This window comes from Podarcis liolepis (assembly GCF_965112155.1).
Source record: "Podarcis liolepis genome assembly, chromosome: 14".
Taxonomy (NCBI): domain Eukaryota; kingdom Metazoa; phylum Chordata; class Lepidosauria; order Squamata; family Lacertidae; genus Podarcis; species Podarcis liolepis.
This window is the reverse complement of record NC_139569.1, coordinates 48,771,349-48,795,964: the sequence shown is the minus strand read 5'-3', so window position 1 is coordinate 48,795,964 and position 24,616 is coordinate 48,771,349. Positions and strand designations below refer to the sequence as shown.

General features: G+C 41.3%; 1 protein-coding gene across 1 annotated transcript in view; it reads left to right on the top strand.

The window, feature by feature from the left end:
• SLTM (SAFB like transcription modulator) overlaps positions 1-24,616 on the top strand; it is a 38,870-nt gene that overhangs the window by 3,669 nt on the left and 10,585 nt on the right. The window contains exons 2-13 of the mRNA XM_083475656.1: positions 2,988-3,075; positions 8,538-8,602; positions 9,018-9,188; positions 11,297-11,344; positions 12,365-12,389; positions 13,730-14,198; positions 14,774-14,823; positions 16,812-16,924; positions 21,472-21,621; positions 22,259-22,368; positions 23,087-23,244; positions 24,416-24,507. Of these exons, the coding sequence (XP_083331782.1) occupies positions 2,988-3,075; positions 8,538-8,602; positions 9,018-9,188; positions 11,297-11,344; positions 12,365-12,389; positions 13,730-14,198; positions 14,774-14,823; positions 16,812-16,924; positions 21,472-21,621; positions 22,259-22,368; positions 23,087-23,244; positions 24,416-24,507 (1,539 nt within the window). The remainder of the gene's footprint in view (positions 1-2,987; positions 3,076-8,537; positions 8,603-9,017; positions 9,189-11,296; positions 11,345-12,364; positions 12,390-13,729; positions 14,199-14,773; positions 14,824-16,811; positions 16,925-21,471; positions 21,622-22,258; positions 22,369-23,086; positions 23,245-24,415; positions 24,508-24,616) is intronic.

The window sequence follows — 24,616 nt, the reverse complement described above, 5'->3', positions numbered from 1 at the left end:
TGGAATGAAATCCAAGGATACTTTGCAGGAGAAACTGGAGGAGAGAAACTTGCACATGGTTAGGCAGCTTAAGTCACATTGAACTCAGTGACAAAGGTGTATCTAGGGTCCTTTGCGCCCTTGCCAAGGAGTGATATCTGCACCCCCCCAAAAAAAATAACTTCACCCATGTTTGATCTCACCACTTATTGAACATACATTTAACCTATAATTATCACTGACTGGGGAAGGGACACCAAGGGTCGTTTAGTCCAACCCCCTGCAGTGCAGGATTTTTTATTTTTTATATCATTACCATTCAACTCCCATTTTATAATTTTCTCCTTTGTATGCCTGTTGGAGGGGTGTGAGGAGATGATGATATTTCCACCCATACTGTCTGAAATTGTGATATTCAAAAGTAAGGACAACAGGGTTGAGGTTTTATGACCTTAGTTTAAAAAAATCAGCATTATGATATTCTTTAAGATATGTGGTGACAATAATTATACACAATATTCCAGGAGCATCTACAGAATAGACTTGTATAAGGCCATTACGATATTTCCGTTTTTTTCCAATCCTTTTCCTAATGGTCACCCATTTTACTGCTGCCACAACCTGGATCAACTTCTTGAGCTTTCCGCTATAAACCTAAGATCTCATTCTTGGTCAGTCACCGCAAGTTCAGACCTCAATAGCATATATGTAATGTTAGAATATTTTGCCCCAGCATGCATCACTTTATATTTGTTAACACTGGACCAGATTAAACCATTCACCCGGTTTGAAGAGATCCTTTTGGAGTGCCTTCCAGCCTCTTTTAGTTTAAACTACCCCAAACAACTTGGTGTCATCTCCAAGAAGGGTTAGAAAGATGTTCTGTCTCATCCTCCAGACTTAGGTTCAAAAAGCAGGCGACAACACATCCGGTAAATCTCACTGTCACAAATGGGCAAGACCGGAACAAAGAATTAGACCAGAATGGGTTTCTTACCTATTTCAAAATAGAAGCACTTACACTGCTCCCTCCATACCAGATACACAAAATCAAACTTCAGAATGAGTAGGTACACCGGAAGGACGGCCCACACCCCCGCAAAAAGCCTCCTTTTTGTCATAATTTCCAGTTTGCTCTCCCCACCCCCATGCTCAACCTGCATTCCTAGAAAAAAAAGATGCAGCAGAATCCAAATAAAGGGATCAAACCTTTGTTTTTCCAGGCAAGCCAGCAAAAATAATACTATGAGAAGAAATGAAAGGCAAAGTGAGAAAAGCGGCATTGATTTACTGCAAGGTGGATTTGATTTAAATCAAATCAATTTAAATTACGATTTAAAACACTAGTCAGTAGGCTTGATTTAAATCCTTGGTCAGTAAAACTAGATTTAAACCAGTTTTTTAAAGAGAGACTCATTCTTGTTTGTATAATCTTAATATTTACAAGCATATGAAGGTTCCATTTTTGGAATAATAAATTTTTAGAGTAGTTTTTACAGTTATATCAAAAATTACTGATTTGGTTATACTATTAGAAATACATAGACAGATAATTATTAAATTATGGTGCGGTTTAGTAAGTTACCTGTTTATATTTGGACAACTTTTCTGCTGTACTTTATTGGAAGGAGAAAAATGATCATTTCCTTAATAACCATTTAAACAATTTTTTTAACTAAAACAAGAACATTATAGCATATGTATCCATGTTTGTTAACTGATGTGGTTAAACCTTTTTTTTTTAAAAAAACCCCACCTTAGACTGAGTTTCAGGAAACATGAAAAACTTAGTTTTAGCACACATGAAAGACTATATTTAGAAATATTTTTCCTGCAAAAGCATTTTATTTTAAAAATCCAATTTAAATAAAAAAAATCTGATTTAATTAAAAAAATGATTTTTAAATTATTATTTTTTAAAAAAGCATTGATTTTTATCCACCCAGCTTTACAGCTAGATAGGGCTGGGCCACGTCAGCTTTTCAACGTTGCAATGTATCACCAGCCAAACATCATGATATGGCAATACATCACAGTGTTGAGATGAAGGGGATGCAACACACACACACCCCCAAGTTAGGAGAGGGGAGGAATGAGCGCCATCTTCCTGCTTTGCGTTGCTCGCTAGCCTCCCCAGCACCACAATCCCTTCCCCTAGGATAGCCGCTTTCCCAAGGAGCCAAATTCTCCTTTGGGTTCCGCTGTGCTCCTGCCTGATTTCAAGCATCCTTCACCGCACACCCAGTCCTATGTGTTCCACCACCCATCCACCCCCCAGATTTCAAACATCCTTCACCACACTCCTGATTCTCCATGCCCCACAGAGGCCTAGGAAGAGGATGCCCCCAGCCTTAGTGGCCCAATGGAGACTGGCCAAATGTGAGGCCAGTACCTTACCTTGGGCATTGCTGGGCCTGCATGGCAGAAAGGCTCCCCTTCACCAGGCAGTCAGCTCCCAGGCAGGCCTTGCACACAGCAAGCACAAGAAGGGCCAGAGCAGTACTTGCCTGTGTGCCTGGCTTCCTACTTGTCTGTCCGTTCCCAACGGCAGGGGCTGGTGGACTGGCTGGCTAGGTAGGCTCCCTCACCCAGGTGTTTGCTTACTCCAAGGCTGCCTCTGTTGCTGGCAATCATCACCCACTGGCTAGCCCCAGAGGCACCATTCGCCTGCGGAGCTTGTAGCCAGGGCTGCTACAACATACAGCTACACAAGCTTTTGGGAGGCAGAGAGATGAGAGGTCATCAGAGGGAAGAAAAGAGGGACTGAGGCTGGTGTTGCCCACGACAACCCTGACCACCATTCAAGGCACCCAAGGGGTGCCTTCTCATTATTACAAAGTGTTATTAGGATCTTCCTCAAGCACCTCACCAGAACTATGCAATATGAATTACACTTTGTCCTTTGCAAAATGCCCTTAAATTGAGGTTTATTGTATCAGTGCAAAAACTAAATTGTACTTCATGAGTAAAATGTTTGTATAACCCAGTCCTGTGTTTCGTTTTGTTAGGCTATTGAAGAAGAAGGAGGGGACCCAGATAATATTGAAATAGCTGTCTCAGCTGATACTCCAAACAAGAAACCAACCAAAGGAAAAGGTCAGAACTTCTGTGAAAGTAAACTTTATGAAAATGGTGATGTTAGTTAAAGAATCTGCTATTGAATTTTAAAACACTTTTCTGCAAGTAGAAGGTATCCTGGTATTTATTGAGATACTAATTAACTGGTATCCTTATCTTGATCACACCAGTTTGTTTGAAGCCTTCGACTACCCTGCCCTTTGTTCCTTTATAGTACAAATGTCTAATTTGCTAATCTCCAGATGTTACCAGACTACAACTCCAGTTTTTGCCATCCTGGTCGTAATTGGGGCTTCTGGGAGTTCAAGTCCAGCAACATATGGTAGCCACTCTTGCTTTCTTGGCTCAGTTAACATTTAAAATTTATGCCTTGTTTTTCTTAACTTAAAAAGCACAGCTATCAGAATAGTTAGTGTTTCAACTGAAAATTTTGACTGAAATTATTCTTCTAAATGCATTTGATTCGTCACCGTAAGTTTATTGTTCTAGCCAAAGGCCATGACAAACTTGTAAAATCATACAGAACATAAATCTATAATATAAGAGAGAAAAGATACCAGAGGCACAAACAAGCTTAAATCTAATTTAATTTCAGATTACACCTCTGAATCACCAAAACAACTTATAGCAATTTTATCTAAAACACATTTTTCCTGGACTTTTTAGCTGCCAGTGTGTAAAGGGCTCCTCCATTATTGTCATTCAAAAGAAACTCAACCATTTCTGCCAGAGTGTAACTGCTTGCTTGTGAGAACAGAAGTTTCCGAAAGTGATCTCCTGGATCTCTATGTAAAGAGCAGTCTAACAGATAATGAGTGATGTCTTCCACCACAAAGTATTTCTGCATACAGGACCTTGTTATGGTAATGGCCACCCAAGGTTGCAGTTGGCATCACTTGAAAACACAGCTCAATAAAGGCATTTGGTCAGCTAACTAGCTCTGAAATGCTTTGTTGTCAGGAGTGGGTACGAAGGAAGAATTATGGTGTTCCTAATTAGTTTCAAGTCCTTTCTGGATTCTAGCCAGAAGAGCCAATCTCTTAATTGACACCAGTGTTCGAAATTAACCAGTCGCTAGTCTTTTTTTAAATTTTTTATCTTTGACTGAATTTGCTCTGTGGACTGCTAGGAAGCTCCATTACAAAAAAAACAGGCCGCCAAGCCAGTCAGCCTTCCTCCAGGTCCTAGAGAAGGCTGCTGCATGCTTATCGCAGGCGGCACAGAGGAGAACAAGTGCTGCTCCTTGTTGCAAAAGGAAGCATCTTTTACCTCAATAAGCCAACCCCTGCTCCCACAAGCCAAAGACCACAAGGGTCTCTCTACCCAAGAGAAGAAAGTCGCCCACTAATGTTTCCCATTTTTTTATGTCAGAAGACAACCCTCCCGATACCACAAATTGCAAAAAGAACCAAATATTTTTTTACAAAAAAATAAACAGAAAGTGCTGTTGCATTGGGGGCGGGGAAATGGTGACTAACCATTCTGTTTTTGTGCCCATAACCCAGGTTCTAGGAGACATTTGGTGAATAGTTTTTGCATCTCAGTTTCTAACACTGATAGACAGTTATTCAAGGTCAATGTAGAGCTCAGTTCTGGAAAATAATAATAGTCTAAAACATCTTGACAGAGTTATCACCCAATTCCGTATAGCACAGGAAAACACTCAATTGGTATAGTAGTGATTCTTTTAATATATTTTAACTAGATGCAGTCTGCTCTTGCCTCACAGGTTGACCACTTGTATTCTATACATGGATATTGTGTACATTTCCCAAAACTTTAATGGAGTTGAAACAGACCCACAAATTTCAATGCCATAGGGCATTTGAGTAAGCACTGCTACCAAATAACTTTAGGGCAGGTTCCCTCCCTTATTGTAATAGAACATTTATCAATGCCCCTCTGGTTTTCTAGGCTTGGACTTTCCATTTGACACTTCCAAGAGCCAGTTTCACTAAAGAGTACACCCAAGTACCTAAATGAGGCAGTTTGTTCTATAGCTTGCTTCTCTAAACACCATTAATATCAAGGTCTGTCTTTGCCAAAATCATAATCCTGGTCTTATAGCAATTCATAGATAGGCTTTCCTGTTTACAGTATTTAGTGAGCACCTCCAGGAGAGTTTTGAGTTCCAGTCAGGAAAGTGAGAGGAGCACTAAATCATCTACTTACATCAAGATTGAGATCATTCTGTTCCTAATCACCAGAAAGTTAAAAGGCCTGGGAGCCAGTATGCAACCTTGCTTTCACTCCTCATGACATTTTAAAGGCATCAGTCATACTACCATTTAAACCTACTGTGACCCTCATTTTTGTGTTTCTGCATAGTTCTTGAATCCATAGCAGAAGTCTATAGTCGATGTTGGCAATTTGAAATTTCTTGCACAGTCTATTGCAATTAATGTAATTGAATGTAGCAGACAGATCAATAAAGGTTGCATAGATTATTCTTAATGTTCTTAGTATATTTCTTTATAATACGGTTCCAAGTAAAACATTGATCAATGGTACTGTGTCCTCTGAACCCTGTTTATTCTTCATGAATAAAGTTACTTTGCAGCCAGTTTGATAACAACCTAATTGGCTGGGCCCACCCGTGCATAAGTGAAGTGCATGTAAGTGGAGAACACCCTGGAGAGTCCTCATGGCTCCTGAAGAGACCTTTCCCAGAGCCCAAAGAGGACTTCCTCTTCAGGCTCTGGGAAAGGTCTCTTCAGGAGTCATGAGGACTTCGGAGCCAGAGCCCAAAGAGGAAGTTCTCTTTGGGCTCCGTGGTATCCTTGCAGAGTCCAGAGGGGCAGCAGGGCTTTGTTGAGACTGCTCTGCCTCCCACCTAACAGCTGATGTGCAGGGTACTACAGCTGCAGGTGCTCCCCTACACATCAGCAGAGCAGCTCAAGAAAGTCCCACAGGCCCTCCAGCTCATGAGGACACCTTCTCCAGAGCCCGAAGAGGACATTGGGGAGTTGCCTGTATTTAAAGAGTGAGAAAAAATGTTCCCTTATTTCCAGGAAGTTGTACTTACATAAATTATGTAAAATTTCAGCTTTTCCCATCACAAGTTTTATAACAATGAAAGTTTAAATATAATTTAACATAAAGAGCATGCTGTCATACAAGTAGCTTATGTTGTGCAGTAAAGATAAAACTTTGCTCAGTAAATTTACTGAAGATTTTGTTTTGTACTATTTGAGGGGGAAACCAAAAAGTTTTTTTAAAAAAGAACTTTCAGTTGAAAAATTACAGGCCAAGCTATGAATTTGTGGAAGCACAGCTGCTGAAAAATAAATCACCCATTGCTAAATCAAATTGAGTGATGTGATTCTCTGCTCAACTGAGCTAAATAAAGATTTTCAAACACTGTTTTTTGCCCAAATTGAGTGCTTTTCAAGGTGGGCATCTTGAGTTCCAAGGAATAGTGTTCAACAAAGTGGCTTTTCTGGAAAAATCTGAAACTGCCACGTTTCCTTAATATTGTGCCGGCATTCATTGTTACTAATTTACTTGTGAAGTAAAAAAAATTCCATAGAAATATTAAGCATTGGGATTTTTTTCACTTTTGGAAACATTTGTTCCAATCATCATTAGTAGTATGGGTGTTCTAACCCCACAGGAACAGTGACTACTGGGGCATGTGAATACTACCTGTTCTTAGTTTTTAGTGGTGTACATTAAATTTACAAACACCTTAGAATATTTGGCTGTGGTAGTTGTTTGGTGAGTAAAAAAATTGAAAGCATTAAGTTGGTTGAGATGCATTTATATTAAAGGGTCATTCCATATCATGTCATCCAATTTTCTTAATATATTGTACACTTGTTGAATGACCAAAACTAAGTTTAAATCTAAAATGTTTATTTTTTTATATCATCCCATTTTTTTAGTTATGAAGGTTTGAAGTTTTGGTTTTTTTTAATGGCAATTTTGGCCTTGCCAGACTACACAAAAACATTAAAAGCTCAGCCAACAATTAAGACATTTCAAAACTCAAAATACCAACCTATTCAGAACTGCATGGGCTTTACTATGATATGTCATATGATGGGCTTACTTTAAATTTTAAAGTACTTCATTTCATGGACATTACAACAAAACATATCAAACAAAATTATGACACCTCTGTAAGTCTTTAACTGGTGCTAAAAATTGGATCACTTGATATGGAATGACCCAATGTCAATTTATTATTATTACATTTATATTCCATCTTCTTCCCAGAAATTCAGTATCAGTACAGTGGTACCTCGGGTTACATACGCTTCAGGTTACACACTCCGCTAACCTAGAAATAGTGCTTCAGGTTAAGAACTTTGCTTCAGGATAAGAACAGAAATCGGGCTCCAGCAGCGTGGCGGCAGCAGGAGGCCCCGTTAGCTAAAGTGGTGCTTCAGGTTAAGAACAGTTTCAGGTTAAGTACGGACCTCCGGAACGAATTAAGTACTTAACCCGAGGTACCACTGTGCATGGTTCCTCCTCTCTCTGTATAATCCTCTAGATTAGGCTGAGAGTTGGTGACTGGCCCAAGGTGAGATTCATGGCCAAGTGGGGCATTTAGACCCTGGTCTCCCAGGCCCTAGTCCAACTAACCGCTGCACCATGCTGGCTCTCAGACAGATAAGGATATGTTGTTGATGATGATGATAAAATGGTATTATTGTTAAACCCCGTCCATCTGGCTGGCCTTCCCCAGCCACTCTGAGTGGCACTCACATGGCACTCAAATATATCTATTGAGGGACATGAATGCTCTACTCATGTGGAAGCCTCTAGTAGAATTTACAGATTAATTTGTCTGATGTTGACATCACATCTTTACCTGGGGCAGCAAATGTACCCCTCAGCTGTTGTGAACTCTTAACTCCTTGAACACAAATATGTTACTTTATGATACCTGTTTGGAAGATTTCTTTGGCTAACAAGGAGAGTTGTATAGATACGCAAGTTAGAATGTGATATGAAAATATGAGTTCAAGCCATGTGTTTCTTACAAGAAGGGGGTATTCTGTGATTCCAGTGGATCAGGGCCAAGTAGCAATGCGTGATCCTAGGGCCAGTAATGCAGCCACACTACGCAGTAGAATAACACATGAAGGGGATGTTAATGACGAATTTCCATAACTGAGAGGCAGAGATGCTCACCAATTCAAATCTTTTACTTGATAGCAGGCAATTGCAGAAGACTATCAATCTAGATTGTCACAGTATATATTTAGATGAAGTTGATTAAGTTCTGTCTGCACCACAAGCTCCCCCCCCCAAAAAAATTTAATGTGAATAAGGCTTCCTACAACATTCAATATGTTGTTGCTACGGTTTGTTTCTACTTGGGGTAAGGGGCTAGGTGATTGGTTGTATGTTTTTTGGTTAGATTGTTTTTCTGGAGTGCCTTATGCGTTGAGGGCTTTCCTGAGTCTTGTGGTGAGAGAGATACTTGAAATGGAGCAGATACAAGCTTGTCATTGGCATATCATGTCTTTTAGGTAAAAAGCAGGAAACTGATGAATTAAGTGGTGATACTTCAGTGGAAGATGATTCCATGGTCAAGGTAATTCTTCTATGAAAAATAAAACTGGGGATCCAGACCTAAGTTTTGCCAATTCATTCTCACTTCTAAACAATTTTGACTGTAAACCATCTTTGATACTGAATTTGCAGTTTATTGTTATTCATACTAAGTTAGATGCTCTTGGTTCCCTTTGATTTCAGTGGGAGTTAAGTCATCACTAACACGTCCCATTGAGCTCAGCTTCCTTCATCTGCATACAGTTCTATGAGACCTTGCATACCAACTGTAATAAAGTATTGTTGGGCAAGTTATCTGTCAAGGAAGCATGAACGCTTTGTAATTTGATGAAGAGACCTTATGTTTAGTTAGAATCCTAGGTTTTAAGGCTACTGAACTCAAGATACAAGAAATTTCCTTCTGATATATTAAGTTTAAGTGTTGCTCCTATTAAAAGGAGAGTGAACTGGAAGCTCAAGATGCAAGTGACCAGGATGGAAATGATGAATTGAAAGAGTCGGAAGAATCTGCAGAAAACGGAGAGGAATCCTTGAATTCTAAAGCGGTGCCTCGTGTAGACAAGAAGAAAACTCATTCAAAGCAGACAGAGAAGGACTTGGAAACCCAGGTATACTGCAATATAAGCAAATTATTAGGATGGCGCCTACAACTTTCCTTTCAAAATTTGTCCCATTAAGATTCCATAAATTCACCTGCTTCCTTGCCCATGATGATTGCCTGTCTCGTCTTGGGTCAGTGCCCCTACTTCCACAGCAACATCCACCTCGTTGCTGTTGCTGCCTCATACAAAAGTCAGGCCAAGGGATAGAAATTGCACCGCCTTTCCTCCATGAACAAAGTGGAGAGGGAAAAGGGGTACAAATTCCCTCAGGAAGGAGCAATGATGGAAGCAACAGAAATAAGTGCTTTGTTTCCATTTGTGTATGTGCTAATCTGTTGCCTCCTCTCATCCTCTGTGCAATGTGAATGTTTAAACCAATGGAGCGCTTATGCACCAGCCTGAACCTCCTCTGCAGCTATGCTGGCCTGGTCCAAAACTGGGAATATAATTCTAGCTTGCAAAGCAGAGCCTTTGGAAGACAAGTATGAAGCGCAGTCTGGCAGCTGGTCTGTGATTGCTAGTTTTATTTTCAGTGAATTGGCAGATTCACAGGAGGTAAACAAGTGCTGGGAGGATTGCATCCAAGGATGGGTGGGTAAATTGGTTTAACCCTTGCCTTGCTTCTCCCTTCTACCATGCAGTCCTAATTATCCCCACCTTAATCCCAAATGCACTCTTCAGAGAGAGAAAACAAAGGCAACATAAATGGAGAAAGTGCCATTTTAGAAACCCAAGCTTAAGTGAGCAACAAGATGTAATTTCTCCTCTCCTCCAGTTCAATTGTGACATTGGAAAGAGGTGTCATCTGAATCACTCATGGTTGCTTCAGGTTGTGTGCGGCAAAACACACTTCGTTTCTATTTATCTGTCTTTCAAGGCCCCTTCTGTGTGATGCCATCACTCTCATTGGACATGAGAAGCGCTGGCATTTATGAAGTTGGTGGGATCAAGATGTCAGTGTGAACCTTTAACCTTTCCCCAACCTATTCCCACTTACTTGGGAGTAAGTGCCATGGAACTCTGAGACTTACATATGACTAAGCCTGCTTAGAATCAAGCTGTTAAGAACACTTTCATTAGCTAAATATAGTAAGGGAGAACAGTAGTAAAATAAAATAATTCGATTGAACTGCTCATGCAAGAAGATAAAAGTCCTGAATAGGATTTACTGCCATGGGAAACAATTAATTGTCCAAATTTTGATAAAGCTACAGAACTTGTAGTTCTTTGTGCTGAACAATCATAACAACCAGCACATATTTGATTAGACACAACCTCTCTGTTTGTCATCTTCCCTAAATCTTCTTTTGGCAGGAATGTTTGTTTGCAAGTGATGCTGGGATTGAGTACATTGCTAGAAAATGATTGGCCATCAATTCCAGACTCAGTTGATGCTAAGATCTAATTTCCCTTTGCTTCTTGCCTCTTGCTGCAACTGTGTAGTGTAAAAAGTGGATTAACTGCCAGCAAGAGTGTTTACCATTTGTGACAGTTTTTCTGGGGGAATGGAGCTCCTTGCTTCCCCATATGTCTCCAGAGATTGGAGTGGGGAAGAGAAGCCTTTCTGTCCTGTTGCAAGGTATTGTGGTGCTCTCTGGTTCATGGAAGAACCTTATTAAGGCGAAACCTTCGCATGGCACTGTTGACAGTAGCTCAATTTATGGACAGTTTGTGACTTGTCAAATAATATTGTTCAGTAACTTTAGTATATTTGGAAATGGAGACTGCCCTTTGTAAGCTCAAGATAGGACTTGGTGTGGTTTTCATGGGTCTGAAATTTTGGTTGCCCAGCCACAACTGTGCAGAAGATGAAACAAAGAGAACTCAATGAGCTTTGTTCGGCTGGTCAGCATTCTGTTAGACAGGTCTGCTCCACTGCAGGAAATTATGGCAAGGTAGAGAAACTTGCTTAAGCAGAGGGTTGCAACATTACCAACTGTTCTTAGAAGGCATCTTCTTGTTACTGCTCACCTCCCCAGTGGGAGTGAACCACACCCAAGGCAACTTGTAAAAAGCAGTTGTCATTCAAAGTGCAAGTTCTTGGTTAGTGCATTTGCTTGCTTCTGAAGTAAGCCAACTTACTTAGGCTGTCTTTGTTTATTTCCTCATGTTAGGCCAGCAATATTCGAGATACAGAAGATGAAAGCTTTTCCGCTAGTCATGTAAGTTTCTAAATTGCCTTCTTAAACCTGATTAGAAAGCTGATTATATTTGAATTCAGCTAGAAGGGATCTGTAGGGACCACCTCTAAAGTGTCAGGTTTAGTTGCATTGTAGAAAGACTTTGTATACCTTAATCTCTGTCATCTAATTCCACAAAACTACTGAAATAAATACCATCTGTTGTGGACTATTGATGAGATTATGGCTTGCACCTTACTGTCTCAAACCAGACTACTTAACTGTTCCCAGAATATTCCAGGATATCCCTGGGTCTGGTGTAGCACATTGTGCAAACTAGTGCCTATGCCCCCCCCCCCCATTTTATTTTATTTTTAAAATATTGCCCTGCATTGGCTTTGCTCAACAGTCACCACTGCCGGACATGGATTCTTCCTTCTTGTGTAGTGAAAGAGCAGCCTTCACTAGAGTTAGTTACTTGCTCTGAACCAACTTTTAATGACATCTGCAGGAAGGTGAACTTGCCTTGAAACAAGGGTTTGGGGTGCTATTTAAGGGGCACCACAAGGGAGGGAGATGAACCATTAGCAAGTTTGACTGCACTAGTTCTATTGAAATGTGTGGGAGCAGGATAATTTCATAAATGAGAAGGATGTCTCCTGGGTTGCTGTACCTCAGTCACCAAAATCTTGCGGAGTTGTGTGGTCTTGGATTACATACATAAGACATTTAAAAGGCTTCCACTGGAAATTTTAGGACTTCCTGAATATAGTCAAAATGGAAATGGCAGTTCCTTCCCTAGATCTCATAGTATGTTTTTGGAGTTTCCATATTGTAGACAAATCATTCTTTGAAATAGTGGAAGCTGCGAACCATCGACTAGTACTAGCTTAGAATGTAAAGCTTAATAGATTTCAGCTGGGCAGATATCTGTTAATTGAGTCTTTGCCTTATTAGAACAGGCACCTCAATTTGTTCCTCTAGATTGCCATTAGTTTACTGGCTCTGTTTAAAATGTATCCTAATCTGGAATGCTTATTCGGTTTTTATTTTATTTTACAGGATGGAGAGGAAGAGAATGAGAGAGGTATGTTAGAAGTTCAGTAGAGTTTTGTGTGTTCTAATATGCTTCAAGTTGCCTTTTGTAAATGGCAGTTGTATTAGTTGATTCTCTATCAGGCATTTCAGCTATATCTGTGCCTTTGCAATGAAGAGTGGTTGGATCCATGCTCTCTGTTGGCTTTTCTGCTTTTAAATTGCGCATGTGCCTATCAGTTACTTCAGTGGATGTTGTTACATGCATATGACCACAACATGCCTTTAATGGAACAAAGATCCCAGACTCCGTGGATCTGAATCTTTTTTTCTATTTTTGGGGGAGTGGGGGGTACGGTAAGTCTTTATGTCTATACATTCTCTTGCACTGCAGTAACAGATAGGTGCCAGTTGAATATTACGTATTCTGCAGTTTGCAAGCCATTTGAACTACAGGCCACATTCTGCTTCCACACATTGGCAATTGCCGCATCACGCTTTACAGCCTCACATGAAATTTTGGAACAAGTAACAATGGAATCATCTAATCAGCATTGCCTTTAAAAGCTACAGAAACCCACCCTGGCTTCACATTCTTGCCAAAGAAGACTTCTAGAGAGCATGCTAAGGACCTTGCATGTTGTCGACTAAAGGACATGGAATCATTGTGACTCAAGCATAACTGTGGAAATCTTGAAAGGGCACTTGTGGGTGTCAGCCACAGACCTGGTGTTTGGAAGGGATCCGAAGGCAGAAGCTTTTGTGGAACGTAAGAATGCTGATGGAAACACTATTAACAGAACTGAGAGTATTGACCCCATGGACACAGGATGAAGACTCCGCATCCTTTCTGAACTTTGGCCTAAGTTGGTGCATGAACAAGAACAGCCGACATCTGCGACTTCACCATGGCTGACAGCAAGAGTTGGAACGCAGAGGACAGTGGTTATGCAGCTATGAAGGATTCGTCTATTGAACTATGAGCCATTAGAAGGATATTGGAAGACAAAAAGACTTGTCAGTGGAAGTGTAGATATACTGACAAGCAGTCACTATTTGGTCATGAAGAAAAACTTCTTTGCACATTAATGCCAACATTGGAAGCCAGATACTTGTATTGAAGAACAGGTATCTGCTGGATGGAACCTTTGTCTCACTTCTGTTCTATTTTGGTATTTATGTCTAGAGAATTTGTTTGCCATGAAGAATGAGTGATCCTGGGTAAAGGATTGGTTTATATGTTAATCCCCCTTATGCTTTCCTTCCCCCCCTAACCTTCCATCAGTTCTAATAACTGGCTTTGTATTTTCTAGGTCCTCTCTTCTAGCTTATACATATGCAAATGTTTAAACTTCTTGTTTTGCCATATTTATTCCTGTTAAATCCTCTTAGATAAAGCAGGTTCTGGTGATGGTACACAAGAAGTATCTAAGCCTCTTCCTTCAGAAGAGAGCCTAGCTGAGGCTGATCACTCTGCTCAGGAAGAGATGGAAGCTAACGTGTCTGTGAAAGAAGCTGAGGATGATAACATATCGGTTACAGTCCAGGCCGAAGATGCCATCACTCTGGATTTTGATGGGGATGACCTTCTAGAAACAGGTAAAAATCTGAAAATTACAGATTCAGAAGCAAATAAGCCAAAAGACGGACAAGATGCCAGTGCACCGAACCTGGAGAAGGAAAGCAAGGCTTATGAGATGACAGAGAACCATAAAGATGGTAAGAAGGATGACTGCGTGAAGGGGGATCCTGTCAAGAAGGAAGCCCGAGAAAGCTCGAAGAAAGCAGAATCTGGAGACAAAGACAAGGATACTTCGAAGAAAGGTCTCTCGTCTACTGGGGCCTCAGGTCAAGCAAAGAGGTTTGTCTTTCTATGTCAGTTCTTTAAGATACTGCCAGCATTCGATAAGATCACTCTGCATTAAGGGGGTAGCAGCAAGAAACTTATAATTAGTATCTTATGCTCCTGCCTATAAATGTTTTGACGGCCATAAGTTACCTGTGTGTTCCTTTAAAAAAAAAAAAATCGGGATCTTCGTATATGCTTTGTCCTGCTGGCTGCATTGGCGAATTGACAGCATTTTATTTTTTATTTTTTCAAATAGTCAAGTTTTATGTATCCTTGTGATGATGGTAATGAACAACTCTCAGTTCTGAGAAACACCAGTATGAAGTCAAGTCCCAGTCCTGAAAGGTGGAGAAGATTACCATATCCACTGAATAAAATTGTCAGAAAATCTAGATCTTCAGGCATCTTGGGGAAAATCAGTGCAAGAAAACCATGATGAGGGAAAATCACTTTTCCTCAAATAACAGTCCAGCCCTCCTTTTTTTTGTTTTTGTTTCCTTTTTTTGAAATGACTTGCTTAATAATGTAAGATTCTGGACAAGCAAATTCTGCATGTTCAATTTTCTTTGATTTGTTCCTCCTTTTAGCTCTACTAAGGAATCTAAAGAAAGCAAGGCTTCTTCAAAGGATGAAAAAGGTAATGTGTCCTTTGTGATATGTTGCTATCTTTGATCTGGTAGCAAGGCCATGAGACTAGAAAGCTTCAGGGGTGTTTCTGCCTGTCCCGGAGGGGGTGATGCTGATGCCCGCCTCCCCTTCAGGTTTTTTCCTTTCCGCTATACAGCCTGGCTTCAATTAGCTGATTTGAAAGGGTTTTTTTATTTTTATTTTTTTACACAGCAGGCTACTATTAAGTGGGGTGGTATGACTCTAGTTACTTGAGATGACCAGGTGTCAATCTTGTTCCACTGCTACTTTTTATGCTATTGAGTGAGTGGGGAAACGTCGTAGAAGCAAAAGTGTTCCTTCCATTACTACTAACTTGTGCCTGTGTCTTAACAAACGTTTCCCCAAACATCTTTGTGGAGTAGGAGGATCCTACTGAATATATCCTTAGTTGTATTCCAAATATTGTTTGTTACTTGAAAAATGTGTCATGCATCCAGTTGATGTTTACATTGCTCTGTTGTATTCTCATCCTAGAAAGAATCTATAGATTGTTCATGCTAGGTAGTAAAGTTAATTGTAAATGAAATTTTAAATAGAAGACATCTTCATTTGAGACAATGGTCTCCTTACAAGATGGCATCTGAAATGAGGTGAGAAATCCTAGGCTTGGGCGTTTGACTGGTCAGGTACAGTCAGCAAATAAGTTAACTTCTTTAAATTCAGTGGATTACTATAACTTAACAGTTTTTGGTAAGGTTTTTGTAACTGAACAATTTCACTGGGCAGTGTCTTTAGTTTTCCCCCTGGAATACTTAGGGCAGCCTATCATTATACTTTTTAAAAATGAATTTCAAATAAGTAAAACAAAATAACAGCACAATTTTAATAAAAGATCAGTTGTGCTAAGAGAGCCAATTCTTCAAGCATGAGCTTCATTATGAAGGAGATGCTGCCTGGTTTCTGGAGTAAGCAGGATTGAGACATGGCCATCCTTGGCGGGGGAATTTGCCGCTAACTGCTTATATTCCTCTTTGGAGGAGCCTGCAGTTACTGCAGCCGGTCCATAGAAGCAGCTTTGCACTGCTGCTGTGTTTGCCCCTGACTACTGCAAGGCTTGGCTGCAAACTGCATTTCTGCCTCCCTTGCTAACAAATGGCACCATCATGAAATAAATGCAACATATTAGCAGTCTGAGTTGCACGGAATATTTGACAAGTCTGCTGACTATCCTGCAAACCTAATAGATCAGGGGTCAGCAACCCTTTTCAGCCGTGGACCGGTCCACCGTCCCTCAGACCATGTGGTGGGCCGGACTATATTTTTTTGGGGGGGGAATGAATGAATTCCTATGCCCCACAAATAACCCAGAGATGCACTTTAAATAAAAGGACATGTTCTACACATGTAAAAACATGCTGATTCTCGGACTGCCCACGGGCCGGATTGAGAAGGTGCTTGGACCACATTTCAGCCCTCAGGCCTTAAGTTGCCTACCCCTGTAACAGATCCTTGCTTGAAATATGTCCTCGGCCAACATAACTTGATGCAAGAATGCTAACTAATGGGTATTTAAAACAACAACAACACCATGAAGTTTGTAAGGTGTAATTTTTAAAAAATGGAGGCACATACCTGTCATTGTCTTCTCAAAGGTATCTTAGAATAGTCTGCTTGTTGGGACCATAGAATAGTAGAGTGTTGACTAATCTGGGCTGTGGCAGTTCTCTAGGAGCTCATGAGAAAAGGGTCTTTCTCGTCACCTGCTATCTGAATGGTTTCTGGATGTGCTTGCTTTAGAAAATCTTTAAAAGCGCATCGTAAGTGTCTTTGCTGCTGTAAAATTGGTGGCACAGATTGCATACCCTCCAAATCTCCCCTCTTGCTCTCTGGTCTTTGCGCACCGTTTGCTTATTAAAAGAAAATTGTGGGTAGAAGTCATCTTCCAAAACTGCACTTGACCACTTGAATGCTAGTTTTTAATATTGATACTGAAATGTTCTGTGAAATTTGTTTTAGGAAGTGCAAGCAGTGGGAGCAGCAGCAGCTCCACCAAGAACTTATGGGTTAGTGGCTTGTCTTCTAACACAAAAGCCGCTGACTTGAAAAATCTCTTCGGCAAATATGGGAAGGTATGGTTCCGTTTAACAGTATCAGTTAATGAATATGACGTTGACTAAGGTTGCAAACAGTGTTCACACACTTGGGAGTGGTATGGCTTTAAACACAAACAAACAAATAATAGTTTCACTTTAAATAGCCTAGATTTGAATGTATTACTAAAGTCTGCACATCTCAGAACTGAATCTTGACTGTTGAGCTAAAAACTATTTTTCTATATAAAAGAACAAGCCAGAAGCAAAAAAATACAGTGGTGCCCCGCAAGACGAATGCCTCGCAAGACGAAAAACTCGCTAGACGAAAGGGTTTTTCGGTTTTGCGTTGCTTCGCTAGACGAATTTCCCTACGGGCTTGCTTCGCAAGACGGAAAACGTCTTGCGCTTTTTTAAAAAAGTCGCTTGAAGAGGCGCAGTTGCGACGGACCGTGCTTCGCGAGACGAAAAACATCGCAAGACGAAAAGACTCGCGGAACGAATTATTTTCGTCTTGCGAGGCACCACTGTAAAGACTTTAAGTTTAGATTTCATACAATAACCTATTATGTGCAAACTATGAGTACTTGGACATTCAGCCAAAGAGTGTGGAGACCTAATTTTCCATCTTCTGGAGAGAAATGCTATTTTGTCCAGCTACCAGTCTTTTCTTCTGGAATGTATTTGGCACATACTCTTTAAGAAACTGATCTTACGTAGTGTCCTTGCTTGTGAACAGGAAGCCGGGCCAAAATACTTTAACTTAAAATTGTTCCCCTACACAGTGTAGTAGGCACCAAAGGCTTGTGGGCTATATAACCAGAGGCATAAGAGCCCTTCTGGTCCAACATCCTGTTTTCACAGGGTGTAGCGGACTCACCCCACTAACTGCCCCCAATTCAATACAGCAGGCCCACTGCACAGTACGCGAACAAATTTCTTCCATTTACCACAGGCTATCTTGTGGGGGCCTTGTGTGAGGGGGACTTTGTTTCAGGGAGTCTCAGGCAGGAGTTGATCAAACAAGGAAAGTTTTATTTACAAAAAGAGATTGGTGAAACAAAGTTGGGTTAGGAAGAAGTTACCGTATTTTTTGCCCTATAGGACGCACTGTCCCATAAGGCGCACCTAGTTTTTTGGGGGGGAAATAAAGGGAAAAAATTATTTCCCCCCCAGGCGCGGAGCTGGGGAAGCTTGAGCTTCCCCCGACTCCAGCCCCCAAACAGGCAGCTTTCTGCAAGCCGTGGGAGCGCTCCCGCTGCTTGTTGAGAGGTGTGCGAAGCCTGGACGCGCTGAGCTCAGCGGAAAAAAAAAATCCCCCCGACCGCTCTCGCTTTCCAGACTTCAGCGAAAGCCTGCATTCGCCCCATAGGACGCACACACATTTCCCCTTCATTTTTGGAGGGGGAAAAGTGCGTCCTATAGGGCGAAAAATACGGTAACTTTTACTTAAACTAAATATAAAGATGTCACAGGCTTAAACACAGTAGTATATGCACATCTTTTCTTAAACTTCAGTTGCTAAATATCGGTTGCTGCACTTCAGGTAGATGTTCCAGTTTCTAGAATAGGTGGTGAAATGCTTGACTCAGTTTCTCTTGTTCCTTTACTTGGTTATGACAGGTCTTTTAGTTAAATACTTTGGACACGGCACAGCTTCCTTCATGGCTTAATGCTCTGTTTCGTGATCTGTTTCATCATTTCCCCCCTCTCTTAGCAATCCCACTTCTGAGGTATAAGAGACCTTGGGATCCCCTCTTAGCTGGCTTGGGAGTCTTCTTTTCCTAGAAGAGCTCTCCTCGCCTGACGGGAAGGAGACGCAAGGGAACTGTAGTCCCACAGCTTCTCCCTCCCCTGCTTAGACTCAGCCCTCCAGGCAACTCCTGTCTCCTCACGCGGTCCTCCTCTCTTCAGTACGAGGCTCCTTCCTCTAGCTACAGATATTCTCCGCAGAGCGGATGCTAAACTCACATTTGAACCCACTCTCTTGGACAAACCCATTCCTAATCCCTTTCTCCCATTTCAAACCAAACTCAACCCTGTCTCAGCTCTTTCCCTTCCCTATCCCCATCTCAAGGCTTCCTCAGAAGCTGCTCCTTTTATGTGCCCCCCCATTCTGCTCCTCCCCCTTCTACAGCCAGCTGACTTTGTAGCCAATCAGAAAGAGGCTCCAACCCTCTGGTGGAACTCTGAGGGACCTCCCATCACATAGGGGCCAACCAAAAGCCTATATGGGAAGCCTGCAAGCAGAATCTGAGTGCAACTGTGTTCACCTCAGTTATGCTTGCCAGCAACTGATGTAGTGGATTGCATCCAGTTAAATTCTACTCAGAGTAGACCTATTGAAATGGACACACCCAAGTTAGTCATGCCCATTAATTTCATTTAGTCTACTTAGCATATGACTAACATTGGATACAACTTGCTGCCTCCAATATGCTCTCGGGGAGTAGAAAGTCTCTAGTTGCAGGTGGATCTTTAATTTTGTTAAAGTAACAGGTAAGTGTGCATGCTTGTCTTGTTCAGAAAATACAGAAATTACAGTGGTACCTCAGGTTACATACGCTTCAGGTTACAGACTCCGCTAACCCAGAAATAGTGCGTCAGGTTAAGAACTTTGCTTCCGGATGAGAACAGAAATCTTGCTCCGGCGGCGCGGCGGCAGCAGCAGGAGGCTCCATTAGCTAAAGTGGTGCTTCAGGTTAAGAACGGACCTCCAGAACGAATTAAGTACTTAACCCGAGGTACCACTGTAGTTTGGAGTCCATCACTGTCTGGAGGCCCACCAGTTCCCCATCCTGACTTTAATACTACCTCAGGGAATGTTACTAGCTAAGGAGCATATTTTCTTCCCTTCCTTTAAAAAAACTGTTTGCCCCATGTTCTTCCATGTACACTCACCTTCAATTGAAGAGACTGGCTGGCCAGGGTTAGCAAAAACTGAGTTCCAAGCCTGGCTCCTAATGGTTGAAAGTAAAGCAGATGCCACACTAAGTGGTGGCAGCAATTGATGCTAAAGTAAATTTTGAGAGCCAGCAACGCTAACCTGTTGAAGTTTCAGGGAAGGAGACAGAGAGATGCCAGTGCTCTTTTCTTCTCTACCCACTTTCCAGTAAGGGGCATAAACTACTATTCATGCCCAGCCTTTTCAGGTTATGACAGTCAAAAATAGCAGGCTATCATAACACTAGATACAGGAGGAAGAGGATATGGGTTTGTATGTTGGAACAAAGATCGTACATCTTGATGCAAACAAGAGCAGCAGTTAAGCAAAGGGATGAAAATAGTGACCTCTTTAATTTAGTAATGCAAGAGGATCTCACACTTGTCAAAGTGTATCTCACCATTTATCTAGAAGACAATTTCTAAACTGCCAAGTCATCTAAAATATAATGGCATTGTACAATATTATAATTAATACGTAAGATCAGTATTTACAGTGCAAATAGCCAATTCTGCATTCAATTAATCTCTAAAAATGCTTGGCAAAACCGACAGTTTCAGCAGACAACAGACTATCACAATCCTCAGGTTTCAGTAGAAAGTGTTCTAAAGTCCTGGAGCCACTTTGCTTTATTTAAAAAAGAAAAGTATTGGTTCACAAAAAATAAACAAGTGATAACTGTGAGACAGTCGGTAGGGCTTCTCCAGATAATGGTAGTGTATAAGGGACAATTTGGTCCTTCAAGTAACCTGGTCCTAGGGTTTTTAGGACTTTACACACCAACAGTGGTATAGGCATAGGAATTGTGCGCATGTGCACAGTGCTGAACCCAGAAGGGACCCGAAAAGTCAATCAGCACGTCACAGAAAGGGTGGGGTGGGCTTATACACGCATGGGTGCTGGGAATGGAACCTCTGTGCAAAATGCTTGTCTGCTGTACTTTGAATGTAGCGCCATAATATACTGGAAGCCAGGGGAGAGCTTTCACCACTGGCGTAATGCAGCTGATGCAGGGCTAGTGTAACCAGAAGCCACACCCAACATTCTGCACTTGCTGCAATTTCTGAGGCAGCCTCAAGCGTAGCCCCACATAGGGCATAATACAATAGAGGTTACCAAAGCCCACATCACTGTGACCTTAGTATCCATGTCTGGGAATGGTCATAACTCAATCTGAGGAAAAGCACTTGGCCACTGAGGATGTGGTTTTTGCCATATAAACTGCCTAAAATGGGCTCGTAAGAAAGGTACATTTTAGCAGGGCTGTTCCCCTACCAGCATCATGCCCAAGCTTGCATGTATCATTCATGCATTCTGACCACTTTCTTGGTGCAACAGTAATGTTCACTTGTTTTTCTTTGCAAGAACAGGTGTCATCATCACACACACACCCCGACTAAAAAGCTGCTTTTCTCCTGGCCAGCAAACCTGATGTTGAGGCATACAAATTGCCAGGTCTAATGTGGCATCAGATCATAATGACATAACTGTTGTCTGTGAATTTTTCTCTGGTGTCCCAGTGCATGAGATGTATGCAACCTAGTTGTTTACTGATATTTAGGTATTGCCTCTGGATATAGAGTAGGAAATGATGAAGATGTCAGTTTAAAACCATGACTGTTTCCATTTCTTTTTCTTACAGGTTCTTGCTGCAAAAGTGGTCACCAGTGCCCGAAGCCCTGGAGCCAAGTGCTATGGCATTGTGACGATGTCATCGAGCACAGAAGTGGCAAGGTGTATAAGCCATCTTCACCGTACAGAGCTGCATGGGCAACAAATTTCCGTTGAGAAAGTAGGTGTGACGTGAGCTCTCTTAACAGACAGGGGCAAGATCTGTGGAGGGGAAGATGCATCTCTTCAATAAACTGGGAGGGAAGAACTTATCCCTTCAGAAGAGGGATGCCACCTCCTTGACTCTGCTCAGCGGGCCTTGAGGAAATGGGCTGGGTTTAAAGTAGATGCTGTTGGAAGTGAACTCAACCTGAAACTAAGCCAGGCTGCACATTTCATATCTAGACCAACAAACAGTTGGTCTGGAGTTAATTTGGGAAGGGAAATGCTTTAGCAGTTAGGCTGGCATCCTACTGAATTATAACAGTGTTAAATAATTTGGAGAAAGTTCTTATGTGACTCTCCTCCTACAATGTATGTATGTATGGGATGGGCTTCCAAAAATAAAAAGAAGAGCTGTATTGGAATTAGTTGTCCATGGTTTCTCCAGGGTGCTGTCCTGTGATCTTCTGTTTCCTCCTCTGCCTCTTACTCAGAGTAGCAGTTGGCTGGATATATAACAGAAAACGATGACTGATAGCAAAAAGGAATGCATCCCTTTTAAAGTTTATTTTAGTCCATTGAGAAATGGCTCTATGCTACACGTCCTGGTTGGCAGTCAATGTGTAACGTACTTAATTTTAAAAAATAAATTGCAGGTAAAAGGTGATCCTTCCAAGAAAGAACTGAAGAAAGATAATGATGAGAAATCTAGCTCCGGTAGGAATCCTGGAGAAAAGAAGATGACTTCAAGCGACAAAGCCAGCAAGTAAGAGCCTGATCCTGCAACTTTTGTGTAACCAGAATTTGTTTGGAAAAAACATGAGCCCAAGTGCTGCTTCCTAGCATGACTATGTGTTCCCTCATTTTAAAACAAAAATAAAAAAATGGTTTATTAGCAAAAGCTGGATTCGGCAACCTATATAAAGTATGCAGACTGAGGAGATATGCATAATACTGCTCTTGCTAGACAAGACAAGGGGCAAGGAGCTGTGTAGCATTATAAATACTCACTCCCGCCTACTAAAAAACTTCCTTAGTCACCTCTCTGGTTTGAGATTTCAACCTTTTCTGCCCATGTGCATTCCAGCGTAGTTGATAACCATCTATCAATAATCCATCAGAACCAAAAACTTGCTTTTTCTTCAAATTATAGTTATACAGGCAACCCCCGATTTTCTCAAGGGTTGTGTTCTTTGTCCCCACGCACATTAGCGGCACACATAATCCTGCCCCGTTCCACTTCCATTCTGCCCTCTTCCAGGTCCAAAAGGACCCACACGTCAGTCACCGCCTGTATATAAAACACACAGTAACAAAGTTATTGTGAATTTTACTTTGCTCACTAACTCAGTCCATAACTCATAAATTCAGTCCATTTAACTTGGTAACTTTAATGGCTATCCAAAGTCCTTCCCACTACTAAACAAAAATTTAGTTTCTCAGAAAGTGAATTCCATACCACCCCTGTTTGTTACCTTTTTTAGGACCCTCTCCAAAAAGGAGGATAAGAAATCTGACAAATCTGAGAAGAAAGAAAGCAAGGATGGGAAGAAAACTGAAGGCAAAGAAGAGAAGAGTGACTATGGATCCAGTTGTCCTGCTCAAGACCCTATGAAAACGGCAGAAGAAAAAAAGCGAATAAGTATGCATTGCAGCTACTCTCCTTACAAACAAATCTCCATCATGTACTTGGGTCCCTACTATATTATGCTATTGCTTTTTATGCTAATGCTTTGAAAAGGATTAGGCTGTATAGTCATACATTTTTCAGGCAGTGAGCTGGCATTTTAACAGGAATCACCTAGAGTTTCTCTTAATGTTAACAAATCTGCTTTGAATATTTTAGAGTGGAGTAGTTAGTGTTAGGCTCACTTGACACAAAACGGTGGTGCAGGGGCAGCGCCAGTCAGAAAATGGTGGCACATGAAGGCAGAATTTGGCAGTCAGTTGAAAATTACTGATGCCACTTTCTACTGATAATCTTACACGCCTTTGGAAATTGCTAAATTCTTTGTCGCAGTGTTTTCCTTGTAGCAAGGAGTTCTATGGTTCAGCTTTCCTCAAGCTAAGGACAGACATTTGCACTGGAGGTATTGTGATTTAGCCTCCCCCTTTTTAGCAGAATTTGCTGATCCAGAAGTTCTAAATGGGGAAGGCCTTTTCTTTGCCACCCTCACATGCTCTTCAAAGTGTTTTTACCCATCTCCTGTAATTTCTTCTCCCATTCCCCTTTCTCTTGTACTTTATCCACATGCATACTGTAGTGCCAGTTTCTTTCATCCTTCCTCCCTGATTTTTTACTTTCACTTCTTCCTTCTATAGCAGCTTCCCTATCACACCCTCTTCCATTCTTATTCCCGGTTTGTTTGCTATTATTTAATAGCAAACTTTTCTCTCACTTTCTAATTTCCTCTGGCTCTTTCTTCCCTCTTCTCCCTGCTCCTCTCCCCACCCTGCACCCCAAACACTTCTGTCTCTTGGCCACTTTTACTCAGCATGCAAAGAGTTGCTGGTACTGTCCTTGTTCCACCCAAAAAGGTGTGGCAGGACTGGAAAGCAGGAGAGGCAAATAAAGAGGCGTTGGGCAGGCCGTGGGCCCACCTGAAGATATTCCAAGGCCCACTGATTAAGAAACATGGATCTAGAACAATTAGCATGGCTTCTTGTAAAATCCAAATCAGTTGGCCTTTACATCAGAAAAATTACCTTTAAAATCTTTTTTTACATGTTCCTGGAACATGTACAGACTTAGCAAAATGGCTTTTGTGTTTTTTGTTACGTGAATAATTAAGCATGTAATTTATCTTCCAAAGGTGTAAAAAGTCCAAGTCATATGGTAGTCCTAGACCAAACAAAAGGAGACCAAGTTCACACCAGGACAATAAGAAGGGGACGGTTTGAAAAAGTAAGTATTGCTCAAAACATTAGTCTGTGTAGGCCCTAATTCAGTTTATGTGAGAGTTGGTTTTAGCTGAGACAGAGGAGTGATGGGGTGCTTTGTCACAAAGGAGACT